This window comes from Centroberyx gerrardi, chromosome 22 (assembly GCF_048128805.1).
Source record: "Centroberyx gerrardi isolate f3 chromosome 22, fCenGer3.hap1.cur.20231027, whole genome shotgun sequence".
NCBI classification, from domain to species: Eukaryota; Metazoa; Chordata; class Actinopteri; order Beryciformes; family Berycidae; genus Centroberyx; species Centroberyx gerrardi.
Genome location: NC_136018.1, coordinates 21,166,356 through 21,193,958, shown reverse-complemented (window position 1 = coordinate 21,193,958; position 27,603 = coordinate 21,166,356). Strand labels below are relative to the sequence as shown.

At 43.3% G+C, this 27,603-nt stretch overlaps 1 protein-coding gene across 1 annotated transcript in view; it reads right to left on the bottom strand.

Moving 5' to 3' along the window:
* Nucleotides 1–25,996, bottom strand: part of LOC139930784 (uncharacterized) — a 109,356-nt gene extending 83,360 nt beyond the window's left edge. The window contains exons 1-2 of the mRNA XM_071924063.2: nt 25,783–25,996; nt 19,952–19,981 (exon numbers count right to left, since the gene is read on the bottom strand). Of these exons, the coding sequence (XP_071780164.2) occupies nt 19,952–19,981; nt 25,783–25,983 (231 nt within the window). The 5' untranslated portion in view covers nt 25,984–25,996. The remainder of the gene's footprint in view (nt 1–19,951; nt 19,982–25,782) is intronic.
* Between the last annotated feature and the right edge of the window lie 1,607 nt (nt 25,997–27,603).

The following is a 27,603-nucleotide window of genomic DNA, read 5'->3' as shown; positions in this document are numbered from 1 at the left end:
GCATTTGGGTCCTCACCACACCTCCACGTAACAGTTCCACACATTCACACTGGGAGCCGCCCAGTACAACCATTTCTACTGTTGTAAGCAGCTCCACTAGAGCAGTTTTGGGTTCAGTGCCTTGCTCAAAGGCACATCGATAGTAGTTATTGAGAGAGGGGGAATATGATTGACTTTCGTACCCAGATTTTCCCTGCTGGTCTGGGGATTGGAACCTGTCACCTTCTAGTCACTTCTCTAAACTCTAAGCTACTGCTACCCCAACATGATGGATATAACTTTTCATAGTAAACTAACTTTTCACGAGTACATAGTGTAAAGCCAGACAACTAATAAAAACAGTGAGATTTACCTGTTGGTGCTCAGGATTCTAAATGAAACTTAACTATCTAAACTTAACTATGAGTTTTGGAAAAAATTTCACACTTTTTTGCTCTTCAGTTGTGAGTACTACACACTCAAACGGTCCCACTCCAACACCAGTTGCAAGTTGACTCAGCACACTGCATCCTTATTATGGGGGGTTGAGGGTTGATTCAAGGTTGGCTTTAATGTCTTCCAATAATAGTATTGTTAAATTAGCAACAACCCATGTAGGGATGGGAATCGAGAACCGGTTCCAGTTGAGAACCGGTTCCAAATTGTCTGATCCATCGGAATCGTATGCCTCCGAGGTTATCAATTCCTTTTATCGATGCCGGCATGTTTTTCTGACAGTTGCGCATGCGCATTGCAAAAACTCATGCGTCATGACGTCAAACTCTGCATCTACGCTGCTGGAAACTTGCAACAAGAAGGAGTCATGGCGGAGAGGAAGAAACGGTCCAAAGCGTGGCTTCATTTCACGAAGAAAGATGACAACAGTGCTACTTGTAACGTCTGTAAAATTATCATTTCTGTGTTCACACATAGCGTTTTTTGATGTGGAAAAAGCGCTGGAGCGCTTTTTGTGAGGAGAAATAAAAAGCGGATCACGGCAACGTCACCTGACGTTAGCTGAGCAGCTGCTAGCTCACTAACCAGCTGGTTCACTTCTAGCAGACAGAACAGTGTTGTGCAACAAGCAAAGGCTTACCAGATATTTCCAATGCATGTCCAGTATAATCCATACTGCCTTTAAGATCGCTGTTGCGGTAACGGAAATTCAATTATTACAACGTGCCATTTCTCCACCGGCACTTTCACTTTCTCCATATTTGTTGTTGCTATGGGAAACGGCCAGCGTCTCTGTCATCGTGATTGGTCGGCTGGGAAAAAGCGGTTCACGTCACCCGGCGCTATTCTGAAAAGTTGAACATTTCTCAACTTTTGAAAGCGCTCCGCTCTGACGAAAAAAACGCCGCTGCAGCGCTTTTCGGGAGCGGCTGCCTTTTGTGCGCCTTGCGGCTGCTTCCCATTGCTTTTAATGAGAAAAGGGCGCTGGTGGTTGGGGAAAAAACGCTATGTGTGAACGCAGCCTTAAGGGTGGAAACACCAGCAATATGTTGAAACATCTTAGGGTAACCATCTAAAGATCTTATTTGTTTTCCAAGTTATATAATTTTAAGAAAAGGAGCATTGTAATTTATTTTAACATGTTCAAAGGTTATTAGGCAGACATTCTACACTGTTCAGACTCGAGATAATAAAACAGCTGCGTTGACGCTAAAAACCTGTGTAGGCTAGGGCTGCACGATATATCGTTTCAGCGTCGTCATCGCAATAGTCATCGCAGGACGTGCGATGTCAAGTAAGGCAAATTAACTCAAACACGTCATGCTACAACTTTTTCGCTGCTTGATACAAAAGGAAAACTCGCACGGTTCTCATTTTCCATGACTAATCTACAAGAGAAGTCTGTCTGATATAACATAATTTACTCCGATTTCAGGGTTTGTTATAAGAGTAGCGTATGTTACCTTTCCAGCTTTCGCGGCTCCGAACCGTAGTTGGGAAGCCTCTGGTGTTGTGCTAGCCTACTTTAGCTTAGCCTGGCTCGTAGCTGGTAACAAGCTTTTTACTAAGAGTCCGGACCAACTCTGCAGTGGAGAACTGGCACTTTATTTCTGTACAGCAGCGAACATAATGCACGGCCTCTCGGTGACGTTCTAAGCTCTTTTCTGCTAACTATGGTAACTTTACTCACTTAGCATCCTGCAACTCACTCTGGCTGCGGCTAAAACTAAAAACACACTCACTTCCTACTACGTCACCCGCGCAGGTTACCCACAAGGCCACCTTCTTAAAGGGGCAAGGCTTGATAGAGCTATTCAAGTCATTTGGTGAAAATTCCTGTATTTTTTCATATCGCAATATATATCGCAGAAAAAAAAAATATTGCAGTTAGTTTTTTCCAATATCGTGCAGCCCTAGTGTAGGCCTACTTTTTTTTTCACACAGAAAATTGATCGGGAATCGATAAGGGAATCGATAAAGAACCAGACCGATAAGCAGAATAGATAATGGCATTGGTATCAATAAAATCTTATCAATTCCCATCCCTACTGTGTAGGCCTACTTTTTTTTTCACACAGAAAATTGATCGGGAATCGATAAGGGAATCGATAAAGAACCGGACCGATAAGCAGAATAGATAATGGCATTGGTATCAATAAAATCTTATCAATTCCCATCCCTAAACCCATGTGACCGCTTGTTTTGAATTAGGGTTCGACACATATGTGTTTTTGAAGGCCAATCCTGATACCAATATCCTTTCGACTGAAGCCACCAATAGCTGATATTTTGGGCCAATACTCAACATCTTTCTTTTCATCTTCAAGTATTCAGTTGTCGTTTTCTCCAGATTTTTTTTCTTGTCAGGGCGGAAAAGCCTCAGAAGCAGCATTTAGATCATGGGACACTAAATCTTCCATTGACAAACTGCATCATATCCATTAGCCTATATCAGAACAACAGCGACTGGACCAGATCTGATTTTTAATCAAAGGCCAACACTGGCCCAGTATCCGACTAACCCCATTCGGAACCTCTAAAAACAAACAAGAACTTGTGCGTTCTGCAGCTGCTCTGTGTCTTTTGTATCATTAGAAACTGAACACAGTATTCCCAAGCGGGCTGCAGCCATGACTCAGGCTATTCTCTGGCAGCCAAGCGTTTCTCTTCCCAGAAGGCCTGAAATAAATGGCTGTGCGCTGGCCAGGCTGCAGGCTGCCTGTCAGGATTATAGAGGAAGAGGAATGCTGCCGTGGTTTAAGAGCCGGGGAGGTCCCACTTGGACGTTTGGCACATCATAGGAGATGGACAAAACAGAACATGAGCCGGCTGATCAGCCCACCACTGTCTGTCAGTTGAAAGATTCAGCATGTGCAGACAGTCAGTCAGCAATGTGTTTCAGTCCTTGACGAGCCCTATGGAAACTTTGTAGCGTTTCGATAGTGGTGAAACGACCTGCTCAGCTCACTAAAACAACTGCATATGCAATGTTGGGTTCACAAAACAATGTTATCACAATATTAGAAATTAAAGTGGTAATTCACAGGATTCTTGTTTTTCGGTGGGCCACTTAGAGTGGCGCACTTCTGTGTGGTGGGTTTGGGGTGGAGTTGTCCTTTTTGGGGGCAAGCTTGTCTAGCAGGTTGATTGGCTGACAACTGACCAATCAGGGCCCATATCCCCACTTTATATCTCTCTCTGCTTCGAGTAGCAGAATAAACAAAACAGAGAAATGACTGAGCCTACTTTCAAGACGTCCCCGGTTTTCGGCCGTCCCAGTTTGAACACAGTTTATTTCCTTGTCTTAACATCTATCCAGTTATTTTAGCTTTACCAGCTGGGGCTATGTGGAGTGGTTGGCTAATTGTTGCTTCGCGTCAGCCGGAGCCACCGCGAGCTCTCCGCTGGGAGAGAAGCCAATCATCAGGCCAAGAACGACTAATGTTGACAATATGACTGCCATTGTTGTATTTCATAACTACATAGTACTAATTACAAGTTTAACTCAAAAGCGGCATTTTAGTGTGGAGTTCCTCTTTTATAGGCCTAAGCAGGTTGCCTTGGGTCTTCTTGATATTTGACCTTTGTATGATGTCATCAGCATAGCCTAGATGTTGGCAATTATTGGAATTGGTAGAGTTGATATACTTGGGTTTGATACTTTAAGCTGTTATATTGGTCAGCTTCACAGACAAAACAGGTGGCGAGCTTGAAACTACCACTAAGCTGGTTTTTAGTTGTTTTATTTTGTCTCCATCTTTGAGATCAGCTGTCAATCAAACAGTGTGGCCAGTACTGTGACGTCTTTTTCCTTGGATTCAGTTTGAGTTTCTGTAGTTGGCGCTTTTCTTTGTCTGTTCAGCCATGCTGGCTATCACTGCTCATGCTAACTACCCAGTTCTTCTTCAGTTCATCTGTTTATTCCAAACAAACTGGAAATGTAAAATGCATCACTTCCAGTGTGCCAGAGCATTTTTTCCTGGAAAGATCCACTAGACATCGGGTGTTTAGAACAGCAAAAGCTTTCAAGAACTGGCTATAGGTTGAAAGAAAAGTCCTAATTATGAAGAACAGGTTGTAGTGTGGCTGTCTTTCCATGTGAGTTTGACCTAAGTGCTTCTATTCATTCAACTGTGAGCGACTCACAGACGCACCTCTTTATTTCAATCACAAGCGTAGGACAAAACAGGCTTAAAGCTTCGCCTGGTCGCTTACTCTGTGCCAACCACATCTGATTAGGTTCCATTGTAACCGTGCAGCCAGCATTGCACCGGCAAGTTCACACATTATAGTCTTGTTTTTAAGACTCTGCTTTGTCTCCTGTGGGAAAGAAATAGAGAAGGTGCAAGAGGCTTGCTGTCCAGGAATGTTGATAGGCAACTAGGCAGTGAGTCACTTCAATGTTTGACCAAAAAGCATTACCTATCCTGAATAAATGAATCTATCATTGGCAGTAGAAAATCTGGCTCAAGCTGCTGAACAAGGGATTCCAGAGTTGCAGGTTTTATCTGTGATCCAAAGTTGAATCATCAGCAGCTGATCGCAACTTCTCTAGTTGTAGTTACAAAGGCACTAAGACATCAAATGCAGATTGCTATGTATTCATATCAGTAGATAGCTCAATGTACTGAGTACTTCAACAGAAGTGCTCCTGTTTCTATCTGTCCAGAGTAAGAACATCACAATTTTGTGTGTTGACAATCTTCTCCGTTGCACCAGCATGGCAGCAGCTTGACTTGAAAAATAAGTAGGTGACAACATGGAAGCAGGTTTGATGACACCACTTGACCCAACAGAAAGCAGCAGGATGACAGACCAGCCAATATGATTAGTGGTTTTGATTAACATCTTTCTATAGTCCAGCCATTATGATTACTGGTTTTGATTAACATCTTTCTATAGTCCAGCCATTATGATTAATGGTTTTGATTAACATCTTTCTATAGTCCAGCCATTATGATTAGTGGTTTTGGTCGACATCTTTCTTGATAAGAGAGTGTAGATTAGTTGAAACTCTGCTTCAGCAATAGATTTTTTTCTTGATGTAATGACAACAAAACAAAAGGACCAATTAGCCCTGGTGGTGAATGGATAACAAGTCTTGGCTATGTGCTCATTTGTGGTATGAACCATTTACTCTCCTGCCATCCAAACACCACCAAACCCATCCACCTGTGTGTATTCATGGCTAATTGTGTGAACCACCACCAATGCCTTTTCACTGTCCTGGTTTAGAGTATTATTGCCCCAAAACCAACCAAGACAAACTTAAAGCACATACATACTGGCTCATATCATTTTGCTATTTTGTGCAGATGTTACGGCTCACAAATACAAGATTGATTTCACAGTTTTTTCCGCTGTAAATACTAGGGTGGGGAGACAAATTTACAGGTGCGTGGATAGAGTCTGCCTTGAAGCTGATTGGCTTTCTCTTTACTGCGTTAGGCGATTTTCAAGTTCAAATTAACCGCCTCTGCCTCAATTTGCGCCATCTAAACCAAAGTTGCATCCATCCTGCTCCTTCCATTGACTTTGCACATATTAACGCCCCCTCTAAATGTTTTTTTTCCACATTCTGTCTGAAGGTAAGGTGAAACCTCTGGCTTGGCACTGCAGACCACTGAACACCACTGCTTCGCCAACCCAAATTGTTGAAACGAAGCTGGTTTGGGCAACATTAGCCTGTGCAGCCTGGTTATCCAGTGCTGCGCCATGTAAAGAGAGACACCTGTTTATGTACCACCACCCCTGCTCTCTAGCCACTTGCTAAAATAGCTGAGGCCTGCTCCCCAACAAGGTGCCATATGTAACACAATATAGCCAGGGGGTCACAGGTTAAACCCTTGTACAAAGCTCAGGAGACTGTAAACACATGACATCATGGTTTCAGCTTCACTGCGGTAACGTCGCTGTGTGCTTGCCGGCTGTAAGGCCCGCAGGACGCCATTATGCTCTGTCTTTCATAGCATTGACAACGCCTGTCAATGACAGAGGGGGAAAGTGTGCTTTTCTAGAACTTCTCTGACCGGTGCACAAGATGGTGGCCTCACACATATGCATGACAATGCATGTGCCGCTGCTACATGCTAAGCTCACGGGACCACGCTGTCTATTTGAAGGACGAGGGCTCTGTACTGACAATGGGTTTTCAAATGGCGGCGAAAGCTCCCAAAGAAGTGAGATGGAGGTTGGAGAATGGTGTATAGAGCACATTGGAACCTTTTAGTGCTATTAGTTGCTCTCTTGTGAGGAATAAGACCTTGGTGGACCTTGGAGCATGGGAAAAACACTTGAACCTTCGTCTTTGCTCCTCGTCAAAAACAAAAAACAAAGGCCATGGTCTCTTCAGATGAGACTCTTAATGATGGGAAAGGGGAGCTAAGAGAGAACTGGACTCACCCAGCAATGGAAGATGTTTTTCCTCCTCTCCAGAGAAGAAGGCCTATCTTCTAAACAGCAGGATACCTGACGTCCAGCCCTGCTGAATGTCATAACAGCTCAATAGTCAATGGTCTCCAGTATAGGACAACTGATGGAGCCATTGGAAAAGTCCCTGTTTTTACCACATGTACTGCATGCAGCAACAGGCTACTGCTGCACTGCTGTTCAAGCTCACAAGAAGAATTATTTGGAAAATTCAAATTTGTGTCTCTTTTTTGTTATCAGAAGACGTCCCTGGTAATACTAATGCTGTCCTGAGAGAATGAGCATAGCGGCGCTCTCTTTTTCTCTCCACACAAGTGACTTGAAAGATACTGGGCCCTCCATATTTCCTGGGTAACCAACAGTTACAGGGGCAAATCATCATGCATCCGCTCCTTCATTTGCATAACAAGTGTGCGGGTCCAGAGGCCCGGGCCAACTCTGTGAACCTCAAAGAGCGTTGACGCTTATGCAAGGAGCTCCAGCAGTCTTCTCCACCCCTTCCGCTCTCCCCAAGTAGCCACTTAACACTGCGCTTTGTTTGCTCCGACTGAATAATTGATGAGAGGAACATGCAAATAAGCTGAGCTTCCCGTGTATGATAAGGTTGAGCTCGTACCGCCGGACCCCCTTCACTCGGGCCCCATTAGCGGGATATGGTGCACTGTTGGACCTGAGGATCAATGAGATGCCTGTTTAAATGTAGCATATGGACAAGAAGAGACAATTAGGAGGGAATGCAAACACTGTTGTGCTCTCTGAATGGGTCAAACTGTGTGGTCTTAGAGGCTGAGCCCTAATGAGTGCTGACAGCAAGTACCGGCTTGACATTATCTGGAGCTGCTGGATGGTGAGAAGAGAAGCTCTCCCCTCTCCCTCTCACTCAAAAGCCATGCTGAGAGCCAGTGGAGCACAGCTCATTAATATATAAGTCCAATGTTCCTCTGAAACCATGAGAAATTACTTGCATTCTGATCTTTCATTGGATTCAATGGGATCCTCCGGAGAAAAGGCCCGTTGCCAACATGTCAAAATAATAACAAAGGGATTATGTCAGTTCTGCTATCTGTTCCTCTCATCTGTCCCAAACCCACTCATTTGCTGTCTCTCTCTCTCTCTTTCTTTCTCTCTCTGAGTTGTTGTGCTGGGCCTGGAGGGCCAGAGAAACCTAATGACCAGGCAGAGAAACCACAGGTCCAAAAAAGAAAAGCAGTCACTCAGTCATTACTATCCCTCTGGCTCATTTCATCCATACCCAGTCCTCCTTTGTGAGGAATGCTTTCTTTGGCTCTCCCCTTTCCATTCTGCTGGCCTACTGGGCCTTCCGACTGGTTTCTCTTCCTCCCTATTTTCGGCGAGGGGAAGAATTTGGGTTAGAGGTGGATCAAAGTAACCCACTTCAACTGCAAACCCATGGCACACACACTCGTACAAACAAGTGATGTCATGGCTGCGCCGCATGAGCGGATATCTCACAAACATGATAGTAGGCTATCGGCTATCACGCGCACGCCTTCCAGAAATTTGGCTTCAAACCCGTCAAACTGCCTGCCAGCAAACTGAATAGTATAATTTCATTGTTAATTAATACACTGGAAGTTCGCACAATGACGGAATTTAAGACAATGGTGCTCCAGATTATAGCTTTCACTCTCCCTATTGTTATATCCTCAATTACAGTACTTCATAATTTTCTCTAAATCAAACATATCACATCTTTCAAGCTTGGTTGCCCAGGTTATATAGCAACTCAGTTCAAGGTATTACATCAACATGAACGGACGAAAAAATTCTATAAACAAGGCATGAGCATTAAGGCCAGGCGTTTCTCCCATGCGGACTGTCACAACAATTTGCTATTGAAAAACTAGGCCACCTATTGAAAAAACACACAGAGACACACACAATCAGAAAAAAACTTCAATAATGAGAATCCATCCCCACTGGCACAACCAAAGGATCAGGTTTACCACCCTCTCTTCAAACTCAAACAGGTTTCAGTTCAAACTGATCTTCACCATGAACTCCGGTGAATGGACTTTAGCCAAAGGAAGCGGTGCATATCAAATGCCTGAAGTGCCACCTGCAAGGTTTAAGATTGCACAGCCATTACTACTATCTGTGGACAATAAGGCACTAGATTCTGTTCTGATATGGGTTTTTGAAAGGGCCGATTGCAATATTCTTTTGATTGAAGATTATTTTTGAGCATTTTTGCCTTTATTTGACAGATGACAGAGATTGGAGGAGGGAAGGGGGGGCATGCGACACAGGTCGTTGGCTGGATTTGAACCCAGGATGTCAAGAACCATGGTACATGGTATGCACCTTAGCCAACTAAGACATCAAGATGCCCTGATAGCTGATATTTTGTGCCGATATGCAATAAACCCAGGATACTACTACTACTATTAATAATAACATATTGATGCATACTTGTATGGGATCTGATCAAAATGTCACATTACAATGAATTCAGGCAGTGCTTCCCATAGACAACCAGTGTAATATTGATTAATTCTACAATAAATATAGATTGATTACATATAGAAGCATTACATCCATCATATCAGAGGTGGACAAGACTGACCAGACCATATACCATTTTTAATAAAAGGCCAACATTGGCCGGTATATTGGTCTAACCCTAGTAACATGTCCTCCAACCATCATGAAAACAAAAAACACACGAGAATAGCCTTGGGGGGCCAGTACTGACAAGTGACACCTGCTCAATGACTGGAATCTGTACATGTATAACAGTGTGCTCGTGTGTGTGTGTGTGTGTGTGTGTGTGTGTGTGTGTCAGTGTATGTGAGAGAGACCGTAAATACCGTAAATCCTCTAATAGTGGCCTGTAGTCAATTAAAAGCCGGGTCTCCGATAATGGCCGGGGCCGTGGTCGACACGAACAAATAAAGGCCGGTCTCAAATACAGGCCCGGTGACGCATCGCCGTTGGGACCCCCGCCGAAATCTCGGTCGGATCACCGGGAACTAGGGGTGTCACGATTCTCCAAATCCACGATTCGATTTGACTTTCGATTTTAAGGTCACAATTCGATTCGATTTTCAATTTAAACATTTTTTTTTTCAGCACTGACGGCTATGCCATTGTTAGACTATTGAGTCTTGATTTGTGAAGATCAACAGATCATTGGTTTTATGCCCTGACAACTGTCATTTACATTTTCAAATTCTTCTTTAAAAAGATGGTATCAAGTGTGATATAACTGCTATATTTTTTTTTTTGGAATGTACCACACTAAGGCCATATGGTCAAAGTTTTTCCATTTAAAAAAACACAACTTTCCCTTTAATTTGGTAGCCTACCAAATACATGGCAAGGCGATTCAGGGCGTCCTTACTTCAGTGTCAACATTCACAGTATGACAACAAAACGGATCCTTCCCATCTTGGCTAACGATAAGCTTTCAAAATGCATACAAAACCTCCAGCGCTTCAGCCCACACAGTAATAAGATCAGACAATAATAGTCGCCAAACAAATATGGAAAAGTCGGCGGCGGTGAGAGCAGGTAGGTCCCGCTGTTTAGTGAAGGTGATCTTGTGTCTTGTTTTATCGGGCAAGAACAAGCGATTTCGATCAAAAGACTTCAACTCACAATGTCTTCGTAACTTTCCACTACATACGGCGGGTCAGGTTCTGTCTCACAGCACAATCTGACAGCTTCCAGAAGGTTTTAAACGGGTGATGCTTAGCCGGCTAAGCCATTTTTAGATCTAACGTTACCGGTGGAGGATGACCAAACCGGGGAAAATCAAACGTCTCAGTGTCACCAGATATACAGTATTTTCCGGTTCCGGTTCATTGATGACAACTTGAAGTATATATAAAACAAAGCTGATAACTTGATTTTCAGTTTTTGGTACATTTTAAATGATTTAAAAATGACGGGAGCTCTTGGGCGCTATAGTGAAATATAGAACGGGCGCTCTCTAGCAGCTATGCTGTGTCGTCATTGAAATGTTTTTTTTTCTTCAGACACGTGCAAGTAGGCAGGGGTGGAGAGAAAAAAATACTGGGAGAATCGCGAGCCTGCTTGTGATTTCGAAGGTCGAAATCAAACACTCATTTCGATCGATTTTCGATTTAGAATCGAAATCGTGACACCCCTACCGGGAACACATCGGAGCCCAGGTTCAGTTAGCTTCAGTTAGCTTCAGCTTACATGCAAACAACGGTGGATACCGGTAAACTCCTGGTGCCTGTTTGTAACTGTAGTACCGTAACGTACAAGTGCCACAAGACGGCTCGGCCGGCGAAAGTCTCTGGAGCATGCCGTCGTCGATTACCGTAATTATCGTAATGCATTGCAGTAACAAAAAACGTCTACCTAACGTACCCCAACAGAAGCAGATCAGAAAACAAGGAGGCTTCGTACTAAAATATGAGCAAAAATACTTATCAAACAGAGGGAATTAGAAATAAAGGCCTGTCTCTAATATAAGCCTGTTTCCAATAAAGGCCTGGTACCCTCTGCAGTTGATGTAAATAAAGGCCCGGGCCAATATTAGAGGATTTACGGTATATATAGGCTGACAAAAATCTGACACAATAAGTACTGTAAAATGGATGCAAGTTATATACAGTTATATAAAGATAAACATAAATGGATACTTTTCTGATCCTGTAACTGATTTTTGTTGCTGGTTGTTTGCCTCATGATGATGACTGAGAGGAGGTCATAGCTTACCCACCTTTTAAAGAGACAATCAAATGTACGTCTCATAGTACAAAATGACCATAATATATCTGTTTATAGGGTTATTGATCAATACCAATGCCTCAATGATTACTTGGCCAGCTGCTGAGATTTCTGGCTTTCAAAACTCACTTTCTAGCCTGTAAAAATGTGGGTTTATCGTTTGGAGAGAAGATAAGTTGTATCAATGTTGTTGTAATTCCTATTGGTCACCAATAGAGCTCAATAAAGGTCATAGATTACTTAAAGCCCCTTTATAGGCAGGGCTCCAGACTAACTTTTCCACTGGTAGCACTGGTGCTACCAACTTTCTCAGTTGGTGGTACCAGCACATGATTTGGTCGCACCCTTTTTTTTTTTTCTTTTTCTTCGTAAATCTTCGTATTTCTCATACGCCACCGTGCCACCGGGAACCTCTGGGAAGCGTTGACCGATGCGTCGAAACCTCCATGCTTCTGTCTCTCTCTTTCCGCCGACAGAACAGAGGGCTGTCAGGTGGACAGAGCTCGTGCATGTGCATGGAAATATACGGCAATATGATATAAATGTATAGATTGTGTGTGTTTGTTTTGACTTACTGCGGTCCCTCTGTCCCAAATGCATCAAGCCAGCCGGTAAAAACTCCGCAATAAGGCTGCGTTCACACATAGCGTTTTTTCCCCAACAGCCAGCGCCCTTTCCTCATTAAAAGCAATGGGAAGCGGCCGCAAGGCGCACAAAAGGCGGCCGCTCCTGAAAAGCGCTGCAGCCGGCGTTTTTTTCGTCAGAGCGGAGCGCTTTCAAAAGTTAAGAAATGTTCAACTTTTCAGACAAGCGCCGGGTGACGTGAACTGCTTTTTCCAGCCAACCAATTGCGATCACAGAGACGCTGGCCATTTCCCATAGCAACAACAAATATGGAGAAAGTAAAAGTGCCGGTGGAGAAATTGGACGTTGTAATAATTGAATTTCTGTTACCGCAACAGCGATCTTAAAGGCAGTATGGATTATACTGGACATGTACTGGAAATATCTGGTAAGCCTTTGCTTGTTGCACAACACTGTATTGTCTGCTAGAAGTGAACCAGCTGGTTAGTGAGCTAGCAGCTGCTCAGCTAACGTCAGGTGACGTTGCCGTGATCCACATCAAAAAACGCTATGTGTGAACGCAGCCTAATAGTCCATACATCCATACTGATCTCCGTTCCAGTGCGTCCCCCCCCGGTACACGCGCACTGATGATGAAAGTGCCAGTGAAGAAGAAAAAGTACTACTTTCAACCACAATGGCTAACGCAGTACCCGTGCCAGAGGGGCACCAAAACAGCCTAATGATCATCATGCACTCGCACGAATGCGACCACGTGAAATTTTAACTCTCAAAAAATGGTCGCATATGCGACCATTTTGGTCGCAGTCTGGAGCCCTGATAGGTCCCATATTCTCCACTTTCCAGTGTTTTATTTTCTGTCTTGAGGTCCATTCAAAGCTGTCTGTGGTGTCATGTACCAAAAACACTCTCAATCCATTTTTACACGTTCATTTTCCAGCATCTCTCTGAGCCTTACCAAGAACAGGCTGTTTCTGTTGCTGTGTCTTTAAGGCTCATTAATATTAACAACCCCTCTGTTCTGATTGGCTAACCGTTTCAAGAGTGAAACGTGAGATACCGCGGCCCGGCAGCTACAGGTAGGGAAAACTCTCCGGTAATAAACAATGACAACCGCTCAACCGCTTTGAAAAAACACTTTGTTAGTCTATTATTTCTTACAAAAATGCTAATGTGCGAACCTTTGTGACGCCACAAAGTTACAGAAGTCCAAACGGCTCGTTTAGAGGCTCGCTTTTCTAATATAGAATGTGTGGATTTAGTTGGCGACCGTGTGCTTTGATACTTTCACCATGTTTAGATAGACCATCCAACTCCTTTATAATCAAAGAGGCAAAGGAAATCCCGTGTTCCACGATATGGGACCTTTAATTTACTACTACATTACTGGGTGTATGTATCCATCCTCACATATGCGTCCATTGTATCCATATGTATTCAAAAGGAAAAAAAAGTAATACCATGTGTCAAGTGAGAAAGGAGGAAGTGCGTGAGACTTAATGTCATGCAAAAGTCAAATGGGGAAAAAAGCAGAGGAAGTCCAACCCTGCGGTACTGGTTGGATACCATTAGCATAGAGGCTGCTAAAATAGCAAGGGCACAAAATAACAACAAAAGGAAGCCAAAGGCCAGGCTGGGGCGCCCGCATGTGCGGCTCGGCCGCTGTGGGCTAACTGTGGTCCGAGTCTGGCTTCACCTTTTTTACATTTGGCTCGCTCTAATTGGAGAGAGTCAAGTTTTGGCCGGACCTAGAGGAGAGCGGATCCGAAATTAGTGGTCGGGCGCTGGGAGGAAGCAGAGAAGCCCGGCGGTGCTACTGACCTGGGAACAAGAGAGCCTGAGGGGACGGCTGGGAGAGACACACACACACACACCTGGACTGGCTTCAGCAGCTTCATAAATTTGGGTTACATCTGCTGTTGTATTATGTCACACTACTAATGCTGCCGTCTGGTGACCTCTGATCTGCATCCAACGTTGGCCGGGGTCAAAAGTCACACTGAGTTCTCCAGGTTACTTTGGTATTTTCAGATACAGAATGAACAAGATTTCTTGCTACAGAGGACTCACACAGCATAGCATTTACATAGCGAAAGATGTAAACAGGTAGATTGAGAGTTGAGTCTTCAGTCAAGCAAACTGCTCCCAGCTTATAAAGGAGAACATGTGCAGTCAAGCTTTTGATTGAAATGAATTGTTTTTAAATTGTGTATGCTATCTGTCCTTTGTTGCTCTGTAAAGCACTTTGTTAGGAATTTGTTTTGTTAAAAGCACTTAATAAATAAATTTGATTTGATCTACTCCTCCTTTTAATGAGTTTAACGCAATCCCTTATTCCATTATCCTTCTTCTATTGGAACACGTCAACTTGAGGACACCCAGCTCCATCTTAGGAAAGTACAATCTATAACTTTTTGTTGTGTGTGTGAAGAACTATTCCATTTCGATTAATTCAAATCATGCTTCCAGCACACACACACCTTGAATATTTGGGGAAAAAACTTTAGTGCAAAGGATGGATAGTGGTTAGAAAAAGTAGCAACACTTGAAGTGCATTGTGTTGCATTAAAAGCAGATTAGAAGCATACATAAGCATTTCTTACAATATAATAATCATAAAAATGTCAGAAAACTACATTCAATTGAATACAAGTGTACATGCCCTCACAATGTGCTTATAATGTGTTTTGGTTAGGAAGTTAGAGCGGAACTTAGCCAGTGATGTATATTTGAACTCACTCAGTCTCTTGACCTTAGACAAAGGGAGGGAGGGAGAGAGAGAGTGAGAGAGAGAGAGAGAGAAAACATGCCGGGACAAAGCCGAGACACTATAAGTCAAATGAGAAGACCGCGGCCTTTCTCAGACTCACGGCTACAGTGAGGGAGCATGGGAAATGGGACGGCCGAGAGTTTCCTCGCCATTCCGTTCCCATTAGCTTTGGCTGTGGACGTGAAATGAGACAAATTCCTGAGTATCTCTCTTGTGTCAACTGTGTGTTAAAAGTCTGGACGGCGGCCCGTCACCCCCGACCCCCACCCCCCCCTCCCTCACCCCTTCGATCCTCTTGTATGAGAGGAATGTGAGGAGTTTGCCTCTGGACACTGATTTAGTGATCACAGTGTGTGTGTGTGTGTGTGTATGTGTGCACAGTGTTCTCAAACTACTACAAACACATGCTGCACATGGAGGAGGGGTGGCGGACCACCTCGCATGTCTGCTCACATTCTGAGAGTCTGTTTGACAGAGAGAAAGAGAGAGAGAGAGAGAGAGAGAGAGAGAGAGAGAGAGAGATTTTGGAAAATAAAGAATGTCACAGCTATTAGAATCGCTGTCTGATTTCAATCTACATCCCTCAACACATCCAAACCAGGAGTACCAAGCATGACACCGGTCAAAAGAACTCCAAATATTAAAGTGGGAATCATTGACATGTCAATCAAACATTGTGGGCGGAGCTTGGATTTTCTGTTGATGCAGTTTGAGTTTCTCTTTTCTTTGCCTGTTCACCCATGGTGGCTATCACTGCTCATGCTAACTACCCAGTTCTTCTTCTACTTATTCCAAACCACCAGAAACGTCAAACGCATCACTTCCTGTGCGCCAGAGGATTTTCCCAAGATTTTCATGAACTTCAACTAGGTTGAATTACTGTTGTGCGATATCAATTGGCGATAGAGAGTAACAGATTTTGCCAGCTTACAATGAGCGTGACAGTAAGAATACGCTTCAATTCCATCACCAAAAACAACAAGCAACCAATAGTAAGGAGCACAAAGGTCAGGTGCTTTTACAATATTCCAGTGACCACAGAACAATCATGTAATAGTGAGCACTAAGGAAAAGAAAGAAGAAGAAGAGAGGTAGGTTTGTTTTTAGGACTTGGTGAAAGCCTTGCTGCCTATCAGCCAAATTTTTCAATCCAGTGAAACTCGCCGCTCGAACGACGACAACGCAAATCAACTGCAGCAGAACTAATGAGGGTGGTCGTTACATAACAAACCTCCTACTGTTCGTCAGATAAAAAAAGACTCCGCGGACCTGAACGCCTCTTCCGGCTCCTTCCGAACCCTTTCCCACGAAACCGCCTCACCTGTGCCATGGCAAAGTCGGAGGAACATCCTGTGGAGGGTCGCGGTGGCCGATCCAGGCGGGCAAAAAATACAAGTCTCTCTCTCTCTCCATGCAAGTATAGAAGTCTCTCTCTCTCTCTCTCTCTCTCTCTCTCTCTCTCCCACAGTAGCCTGAACTCACACAGATGGATAGCAGGGCTGCAGCCCGACCCCACAAGAGAAAACACATGAGAGGGAGGAAAGAGAGGGGAGGAACGGGCGGAGGGAGGGAGGGAGGGAGGGAGGGAGGGAGGGAGGGAGGGAGGGAGGGAGGGTTGTCAAGCAGCTCCATGTGAGAAAGCTGTTTGGAAAGCTGGGGTTTGTAATTCTGACTAGCGCTTTACTGGAGGTGCGTTGTGGTGCATTACAAGCAGATTATAAACCCAGACAATCATCACAAAATTATATTCAGTGTAATATTATGTCATTAACTAAACAGTTGCTCCGAAAACTATTCATCCCCATTGTGTTTATTTTATCATGCTTTGATTATAGTAATTATAATAAACTCACAAAGTGCTTATAATGCACCACCTCAAGTAAAAATGTTGCCCTAATTTTGTGTCTGGGCATGCTACAGTTCTTATAATTCCAAAAGTTTAGACTTGAGTACCAAGTATCCCTTTAACAATTCCAAAATTTCACCATCACAAAAATTACACTAGCAAGCTTTGTTTCTTTTCCATTACATTACATTACAAATTTTAAAACTTCCCTGTATTTTCCTGTATTTTGAGATATGATGTTTTTGGAAGGGATTCAGCAGCAGTATAAATGTGTGTATACAATCCCTGCTGTTCCAACGCTTCCATACTCTTCCAAAAGATTTCTGCGTCACCTCCAGGGGGCGTACACGTGCCGATTGGAATAGGTGAAAGAAGGAGGATTGGAATAGGAAGAACCACAGACTGGCTCTTGATAGTGGACTGCAGCAGTCGGATTCTGCTGAAACCAGCAACAGCGTCAAACAGTCCACCACTTCTTGAACTGGATCCAGTGCAACTAAACTGGTTGGCAGTTTGGAAGTGAAAAATATTTCAGATACAAAGCAGACAAAGATGTCCAACCGACTTCACAACCTCTGTACAAGAGTTGCTACAGAAGCTGTCCAAGTCAAGTGTGCCAACACATTGTTCAGTGTTTTTTTCTTTGCTGTAGTATCAAATCTTTAGGTATAAAACTATAGTATTGGTATTGAAGTCAAAAGTCTTGTATCGTGACAACACACCGACTTTAATAAGGCCGTTGTGCTAAAATACCTCTTGAATAAAGCTTGTTCTCACCGGCCAACTGCACAGACGTTGACTTGGGTTAATTCCCTTGAGAAAAACGGCCGTCCCAAGGCTGGCACTGACACCGATAATCTGCTGTAACGCGCCGTGGACGGACGCAGACTGAAATGCACACACACACACACACACACACACACACACACACACACACACACACACACACAGGCCACGCTGCGCTTCTCCCACCGCTGCCAGGAAAAGGGGTCACGCTGCGCTATGAAAACCGCCCACAGGGAAGGCGGCACTTAGCAGTTGGCACCAACGTTGTCCTGGCAGCTCGCGGATGCTCCGAAAGCCCTTTGAGATGCCTTCAAAACACAAATGCACTGGCTGCGGTCTTGCGAGCCACTGCCACTGAAGAGAAGACGTACAGTCGACCGCAGAAAATGGCCAGTCTGTGCAGAGACGTCTGGAACAGTGGCGGAGTTGCTAGGTTCCAGTTGTTTTCAGACCAAACTCTTTTTTAACCGCCAAACGGTGAAAAAAAAAAAACACTGTGGGAACTTTACACGCCCAGATCCTTTACATTGGATTTAAAGCACAGTGGACTTATATATTTTCAATGGACATGACAAAATGATTAAAGTGCACTTGAAGTTAACAATTCCAAAGTTAAAAATTCCAAAAACAGGAGGTTTAAAACCCCAAAAATGCATCACATACATCAACGTACGACACATCCCTGCATCAACAAACATTCAGACTGTATTTCGATCATACTCTGAGACTGGGGACACAGATGAAGCAGCGGCAGGTCCAGACAGCCCCCGCATTTCTATTACTGCTGTGCGCTGTGGTTTTTCTGAGCCTCGCAGTGAACTGGACTTAACTCCTTGTTGTTTCGCAAATTACAGAGAGGCCTCGAAGCAACGTTTCCTCACAGTGCGGACCTCAAAGTGCGGAATGGAGTTGGGTTTCCAGCAGCACAATGAGCTCCACACCCCTGGGGGAAACCGACAAGCGGACCGCTGACAGACAGAGCGTATGCGATGGGATATTCGGGTTCAAGTGCGGGTCACGGTACTGGAACCGATTTCGCTCCCTTGCACTGCGCTGCGGAGTTGCCCCGACAACAAAGACAAAGGGTCTCAGGGGATTTTCGAGGGCTTAGGGAGCCAATTCCATTGACTGGCTACTTGAGTCCTATGCTATAAAGCAACAGTTGGCTTTCTAGGTTCTCCATGAGGGGTTAAGTCATTCCTCCAAACAATCCAGCAACTTACATGACAATCCTTTCCTCTTTTAACATGGGGCAACCTCCCATAATCGACACCAAAGAGTTACAAATCACCCTGACAACGTGAGGAGCCCGTCGTGCCATATGGTTTCAACTATTCGGTAGCTATGTGAAGTCATGTGACCCTTTGAATCTCGTATATAGAGCGCATTAGCAATGATCCAGAAAACATTAAACCAGGTAAAAGGTGAGCATAAGCTTCCATAAAGTCTCAAAGGCTAGCCAAATCCTTTAACACTGTGTGTATTGATTAGGTTTAGCATCTGCCGGCAACATGTGCAAATCCTCACCTCACTGCTATTTATTAGTGAGGCAATAGAATTTGAGAGGGCGGATACCTGTTAAAGATACAACCCAGAATTTATTACACCATCTAAATTGAGGGTATACCCTTGAAGAACAATTTTCTACAGCCTTAAAGTCTCAGGTTGTCACATACAGTCAGTCAATGCACCAAAAGCTCAGACAATACATTTTAGAGTGAAAGAAATCTTCATTGTAATGAATTACTATGTAAACAAAGCTAGCAGTGGGGGCAAAAGTGTTTCAACAGGGGCGCTATACAGCCGTTAGAGACTGGGCCTTTAAAGCCCAGCATGTGAATTAGGTTATGATATAAAAAGTGCTATCACCATTTCACTGAGCATTTTTATTCAAGCAGACATTTTTCATGGCCCAAGGCACCAAACAAGCTTCAACGTGTCATTATCCCATCCAAATATGGCAACCATCACACCTATTATCTTCACGTTGCTCATAACCACTCTCACGTTTTGCCACAAGAGAGAACAGACAATAGGTGCTGGATTATCAGACACGGATAACGCCTTATGCTATATCCAAACTAATCTTTCAATAGAGGTCTTTATTAGTTAAGTCAAGAATTTGAGTGTAAAACCATTCTCTAAAGGGTGAGTTTTGAGAGCGCTAGGCTTATTATGGCAGAGATTCCCTTCTTAAGTCTCAGTACAAAGTAAAAGATTGTCCAGGTGGTCCCATGATTGGCAACATGCTTGCGTTCACACAGATTTTGCCTCAGCTTACTCAGATACAAGGCTCAGAGTTGTGGGTGGTATCTAAGCTACAACTATCATATGGAAGGTTAAAAATGACAATGAACTGTCTTCTGTCTGCTTACCTGTAGAGGGGCAGGTTGGCATCTGAGTTTCTGCAAAGAGAAAGAGGGGGAAGACATATTAATGAAACGGCTGGTAGCCACTTCTTACTCTTAACACCCACTTACAAGCCAAAACCTCTGATGTCAGACACTTTGAGGGCTGCTGCTGGTATCACAGCTGCTTTGAAAACACGTGGCGACGGTCTTGTAACGAACCCCCAGTCTCCCCCCTTGACATTTCAGCAGCAGGGAAAGAAGCAGCGGAGCCTCGTAAAAACGTTTGTTGGTGCACTTTTTTAAAGATACGGCAACTGTAACATGTGGCGCGCTTGCGATGCTTTGATGCTGAGGGAAAACAGGGTACCACATGAAGGAGACTGACTCCGGCACCCTGACACACTAAGAGGAGCACAGCGCTTAAATGGTGTGTTAAAAGTAAGGGTGGTCATGGGGCAATAAATAGCTCCAATACGCATGTATAGGTTTACTGTGTCTGCGTTTTCATGGCACATCGCTGAGAGCTGGTACTTATTAAGCCCTCACTCATTAAGAGTGACTATGAAGGCCTTCTTGTTTCTTGATGGGCAATACACACTGAATGTACAAACTATTAGGGAAACTTCTTCTTCTCATAAAGTACACTGATGATTTGAATCCAGGTAAAAGCCATTATCCCTTATTGATTTACCTCATATACCAATCACAAAGGAGGAGAAGCAGTGTATAAGCACTATGGGTAGAACGTCTTGAGAAAGGCCTTACGACTGAAAGGTTGAGTAAAAATATAGTAATGCAGAGTTAATCCTGTGTGTGAAGGGATTTACTTTTTTCTACAAACTCAGTGCTTATAAAAGACTGAAAGGTCAAGGGTCAAACTCAGGCAGTAAGCTTCACCTGACCGGGAAGCTAAGCTGCAGCCCCTGAAATCTGTAAAGTTGTGTTTATTTACATGGCTATTCAGAGCGACACACACGCAAACATCGCCACCCAAACCCCCAAAGAGCCCGAGAGTTTCCCTGAGTGACGGGACTAATGAGAGCACCAGTTGTCAGATGAAGTCGGGACTTTCAACTTTGACCCCCTGGCCAGCTTCAGGCCTGTAAAACCTCTAAAGACCCCACGCCCCGCCATTCCTCTTTCAACAGGGCTTTTCACACTGTCCATTCTTAGCCTAGGGTTATCTTTAACCCCTGGACCAGTACTTAGACATCAGTTAGCTTAACCCCTTCTTCATACACACTCTTTAAACCCGGGGCTAGTCTCAGCTCGGGGCTAAGGGCTTCACACTGAGCTCTTGTTAAACCAGGTACCAAGTGTTTACATAAACTGTGACATTTTCATATACATAAATGTCTGTTGTGGTACTCTCTAACACCGACTGATATAACACAATAGTGATTGAACCTACACCCAGTTCTTTTTTTTTTTCATAGCTATTACATTTGCTGTTATAAATAAATGCCCGGTGTCTGGTAGGTCTTTCCTGGGAAAGCATTAGCTAATAACAATAACAATCCAATATAATCAAACTAGTGGCTATCTGTTTGAAGTTAAACTCTCCATCTGTTGTCCTGTACTGACCTGACAGCCACACAGAACTAGTTGTATATAAAACCCAATTCTGGTTATTAATATTTTTCCACTGTAGGGAGATGACCGTGGCCCTCAACCCCAATTCCAGAGCGGGGCAAGCTTACCGTGGGAAAACTCACTTTTGAAATGAATAGTGTTAAACAGTTTCTAATAATAATAAACTTTATTTGAACAACCGACAAGAAACACGGCATTTTCAAAGCAGGACAAGACTGTTATTTCCAAGTTTTTCTGCTTCATGATCGATCATGGGAGCATTTAAAACTCACTGACTGCACTCCACATATCACAAATAAAACAGCATTGGTTGCTCAGAAGCCACTTATATCCATCTTTCACAAAGTCTGCATGAAGATGAGATTGTTTATAATGACATGTCCATAACACAGGTTTGGAAAAAAACACTTTATGGCTTATTTACAACTTTTGAAAACTCATTGAGATGAGAAAAAATGATGAAAAGATCATTAAAAACCAAGATGAAGTCTCAGCAAAGCACCATACAGCACAGCACAGCCAGGCAGAGGTCTGTCACTATGTTCTGTTAGGATGAGATCCCACTTACTATTTGTTTTCTTTGGTCCGAACCAGAGTGAAAGTTTACCTTGTTGCATTTTTGTACGGTTCACACCGCCCAGTTACAAGCAAACCAGGGCTTGTAAACAAAAGTCACGTTGACTCATGAGCAGCTCGTTTGGAAAGAGTTTTGGTGACTTGTCATCCTGCCAGGTGAGAGATTTTGGCGGCGAGGGAAGAAACAAAAACAATCCGCTTCCAGTTCCTGTAACTTTAGCTAAGTATGATGGACTTGTCTGAGCTCTTTTGCTGTAATTTCCCTTCTCTGGTGTTCATACCAGAACACATGAAGAAATAGCTAAATATGAGTGCCAGTTCAAGCGGTTTGCCCTCACTTGCTACATTTGTTATGCTGGAGTTTGAATAATCTGCTCCAAACATGCTGGGTGTGAACACGCTCTTAGTTCAAGGTTAGAAGTCAAGTTAACCAAGGTTTATTGGGGCAATTGTTGCTTTTTCACTACAGACTCTTACACGGGCAGGAGGAACTTTGGGGACATTTTATATTTTCCTTTATATTCACACCCCAAACCATCCAGAAGCATTAATCATTTGATGAAACATCTGACAAGACAAGCGTACAAGCTGCACGCCTGCAAAATGACACTGCAATCCAGGAGAAGAAAGAAACGCCATGGGTTTGGCCTGGCTGGGTCCGTGCCAGTACACTTCCTTGACTGTTGCGTGGAGTGGAGCCTGCAGACAGACTGCAGACATGACTTTGCTTGTCCTGGCAGTGAGGCGAGAACCTGGGCCGAGTCCCACGGAACAGATTTCACCTCAGGGGGTCGGCGCTCCGCTCCTCGCCCTCTTCCTGACATGCCCTCGTCTTATTAGCCTCGCTAATGGCTTTTGTCAACCCAACGTGTTGCGAGTTATGACAGAGCTTTCATGGTCTACCGCGGTGTGACATCACTGACTCAGTGCAGGTGCAGTGGATTACAGCAGATTACTGAAAATATTCACGTTCCATGTAATTGTTTAACACGCTGATTTGCTTCAATTCAGTGTGTTCTGTATGCTATTAAAGTTCAGTTTACAGCTTGGGAAAATAATTTTCTACAAATCATGTCTGTTGTTTATTAAGCAGTATCTACTTAATAAAAGTAACATTTCTATTATTGTGAAAATTGAAGCTTTACTTGAATTTTCACACATTCAAAAATAACTACTCTATCTTTGACTTCTCATGTCAACATCTGAAGAAAAACCTCCTTTGGGTTTTTTTTTGGATGTAGGCAATACTGCTGGAAATACATACCTTGCCCACCAGAAGGTAGGACATTCCAGTCCCAATCCACAACAGGGTTTTGAACTTTGACAATGGGATTTGAAATTGTTCTTAGCCAACTAGCTGTAGCTTGCAAACCCTCGAATGCCCCATGGGAGTGTACAGAACCTGTGCTTGGAATTACTAATGTTTTGATTGTGATACATATTGTGGACTTACAAGAGCACAGCGTCTTATGTAATACTTGCTTGGCTGCAGCCATGACAGCAGACATCCTGTCTAATCGTCCTGTTAGAGCCAGACACACATGGGAAGACTATTGCTGATCGTTGGTCCAATTTGGTCTGTCATGATGGGACGAGGCTGACCTGGTCTGAACAGGTTTTTCCACCGCCGAGACCGACAGTCAGCCGTGATGATCTTTATGTGTAAACATAATTAAGACTCAATGTGATACCCCCAGATCCCGCTGCAGACTAGTCGGTGCCTGGCCGACTATTTCAAACATGTTTGGAACGGATCTAATCGTTGTGCGGCTCTAATCTGGACAGACTCCTGTAGTGAGAGATTCACAGGTACACAAACAGAGGACAAAGACAATGAAAATAATGTATGTAATATGATGGGTAGGCTACTTTGGACTACTTTGGCATGCAAATGATCTCCAGAGCTCTAGGTAAGTTTGCTTTACATGGTTCCTAAAATACCACAAGCAGGCCAACACTGGGTAATATTGCTTTGGAAAATGTCTTTATTTTCCAAAGCAGTATCAGCTTTCCAAAGCAGTATCATTTTGCACTCTTTTACCATGTCTTTTTCCTATTTTTTCATGAAAATGAGCACATATAATAACCAGAATCAGAAAAACTTTTGACAGATTGTAAAATCCACAGTTTGCAGGCGGGGTAAACCTGCGAAATGTGGCTGAAACAGATACATCACTACCAATCTTTGAGACCAGAGCGACTCGACTCGCTGCCTTAATTGTCAATGTGGAAGCTGGCTGCTATTTACTTTTGTGCCGTTCTGCTGTTCGCTGGCTCATAACGCTGTATGCTAGGAACCGGTGTTATAAATATCCCTCTGTTTTGCTTTGCCAGTGTAAATGCACAAACATTACGTTTTTAGGATAAAGTAAGTTTTAAGGATAATACAAGTGATTTTTGCCCCTATCTCCATTAATGCCCAGGAAAGGACTAAACCCAACAATGTATTTGCCTAGTTAAGCTAGAATCATAGGCTCCCATTGCTGTCAAAAATACATTAAAACAGCTAAGAGACATACTGCTGCATTGATTAACTAATCCATCATTTATAACGTGTATTGTATTTTTTCCTAACATGACTTTATACACATATATGGCATATATACAAATCAATGAAGTTAATAAAGATGTCCCGCCTCAGTTTGGCAACAACAGCTGTAATGTTGACTGAACCAATAGTAATGTCAATGTGCTGTCTTTATTGGTGTTTTATCCACTGATACTTGCTTTCAATTGATAGTTATCTTGTTATTGTGAGGGTGTCTGTGAAACTTTGAAACCAATGAGTGGACTTATTGATTATCTGTAGGCTAAATGTCCTTTGGTCAGCTCATTTGTCATTTTTGTTTGGGGCGTGTGTGTGTGTGTGTGTGTATGTGTGTGTGTGTGTGTGTGTGTGTGTGTGTGTGTCTATCACGGCTAAGGGCTACTGAAACGTTTTGCCTCATCTTATCTTTGGACAGTTGTTTCAATAGCATTCGATGCAACTTTGATTATTTTGTTCTAAGGGTTTACGCCTGTGTTTCAGTAGCCTACTTCTGGTGCCAAAACAGGGTACAAGTGCTTTGAAAGACCCATGACTTTACTCAGTTGAAACTTCTCTGACAGACACTTAAGATCTGATATGGTCCATTCAAAAATCTGTTAGTTTAGTGTCGCCTTACTTATGGGCAAGAGCACATACCTCATAGAATATGGCTCAATATCTTTTCTGAATCAATAGGAGCCACTCTTCATTTCGGCATACATCTAGTCCACCAAGCAGCACTTCATTTCAAAATAATTTAAATTTTTAGAATCGGTTCGCCTGTTATTCCCACAATCTTCTTCCCCAAAAACACACCATGGTGGGCGGTGGCGAGCAGCGTGAACCAATTCTAAAAGTTCAGATTTCATTAAAATAAGTGCTGCCTGGTGGGTTATACGTATGCCGAATTGAAGAGTGTCTCTTCTTGATTAAAAAAAAGTCTTGAGTCATGTTAGAATGTACGTGCTATTGCCGTTATTAAAGCCGCATTAAACTGTGAGCTGTTTTGAATGGAGTTCGGCGTGTGCGGCTGCATACGAAAGAGAACGGCACACATCGGGGTTAGAGTGACTTGAAATTTGACTTGGACCTGTGCAGAACAATCTATTCAACTAGGGAAACATTGAGAAGGTTTTCCATCATTCAAAAAGAATCTTACCTGGTACCATCTCAGCAGAGCCCAGCAGAGCACATAAGCCGCCAGGGTGAACTTGGCGGTCCGGTATCTCTCCGGTAGACAGGTAAGATACATGAGGAGCTCCGACCGGCCCCCGGACCTCGCCTCCTCTCTGTCTGCCGATCCGCGTCTCTCTGTGGCCGATTCTCTGCCGTTACTCCCAAAGTTATTCCCATCATCCATTTTCCTTCCCCGGTGTTGTATGTAGCTCTGGGAGACCTCGCAGCTCACCTATCTGTAACTTTGATTTCTGTTCCAGCCGAACATGGCACTATTAACACTGTCTCTCATACTGTCAGGTCTAAGTCTAATTTTAGACTGAGGGTTATTCACCAGACATGTAGGCTATGCTAATGATGCCAGTTGTGCGTCGCACCCAACAAAACACACGCATGTTGTGTATTTAACTGACACGCAACTTCAGGCGAAAGGCAATTTACGCTCGAGCCCGTAGTTAGACTTCCGTTGTGATGGAATTCATTTTTCAAAGTAAAAGTCACAATGACAAACCTATAATGCAAGGGTCTGAGAACACTGGGGGCCTTCAGGTAACCTAGAGGTCCTCAGCTCTTCGGCAGCTAGTGGCTGTGAACAGCTGGTTATGATTAAATGTACAGTAGAATTCAATAGAATTCAACAGAAATTGTTAATTTCTGTCACTTCCCCACTAATACATATCACTTTTTTTTGTCAGCTTGTTAGTTCGCTAACCATATCTGGTCACCATCACGTAACGTTACACATATCTGAGTTGCACACTAACATATCTGGTAGAAACTAGCATTAGACATTAGTGGTTGCTAGCAGTCACATATTAACATCACCATTTTTTGCTTTCCTAAATTAGCTTGCTGGCTAGTTAGATAGCTAACTAAAGCAACAAAAAAACAACAACAGCTGTTTGTTCAGGTTAAGCTGAGGTGTATGGTAGTATTTCCATGACAAAACTCACAAGAACAAGTGCACAAGTAATTTCCACGCGAGCAAGAGGACTGCCATGCATGGAAGTAGGCCTAGCACAGAAGCGTGTGCGGGTACTTGCCGTGGGCGCAGTGACAGCTGTCGTCTCGCGTGCGCACAAAACTTATCACTTTATGCACCTTTATTTTGAAGAGAAAAACTAAACCGGAAAACCTATTTTTGCTAGTTGCTGCGTAATTTACGTAGTTGTCATTAGGAGGGGAGGAGGGTGACGGGCCATATGAAAACATAGAGAGCGCCCCCCAGTGGACATAACTAAACAGTCTACTATGCTTTATAAAATAAAGTACTGTCTGCTGTTGGTGAAAGAGCTGATTAACTGCCAAGTAGCACAGCTTGTACTGACTTCAGATACTCTGACACCATCTAGTGGACTTAAGAAACGACAACACACTGCCCTGCTGCTACAGTATACTACTACCAGTACTACTACTACTAGGCCTACTACTACTACTACTACCACTATTAGGCCGACTACTATTGCTACTAAAAACACAAAACAATATTACAACATAGAATATATACAATATACATATAACATGCAATATAACTGACAAATAAAATACATCTAATGAGTAATATGAATGTAGAATATTACTGCACAGAGCTTTCTAGGCCCTTACAATTATGTAGCCTGAGTTATCAAACATGCTGCCTAGTCTGGGATGAAATTAGCTACGAGGACAATTACATCATTATTACTTATTAATAACTGAAAACTGATACACTACAAAACAAGGTGAAACAAAACACATTATAGTTTATGTCCAACGTTTGTAATGTAACCTAATGTAGATTGCAGATTGAGAAAGTGTGACATTA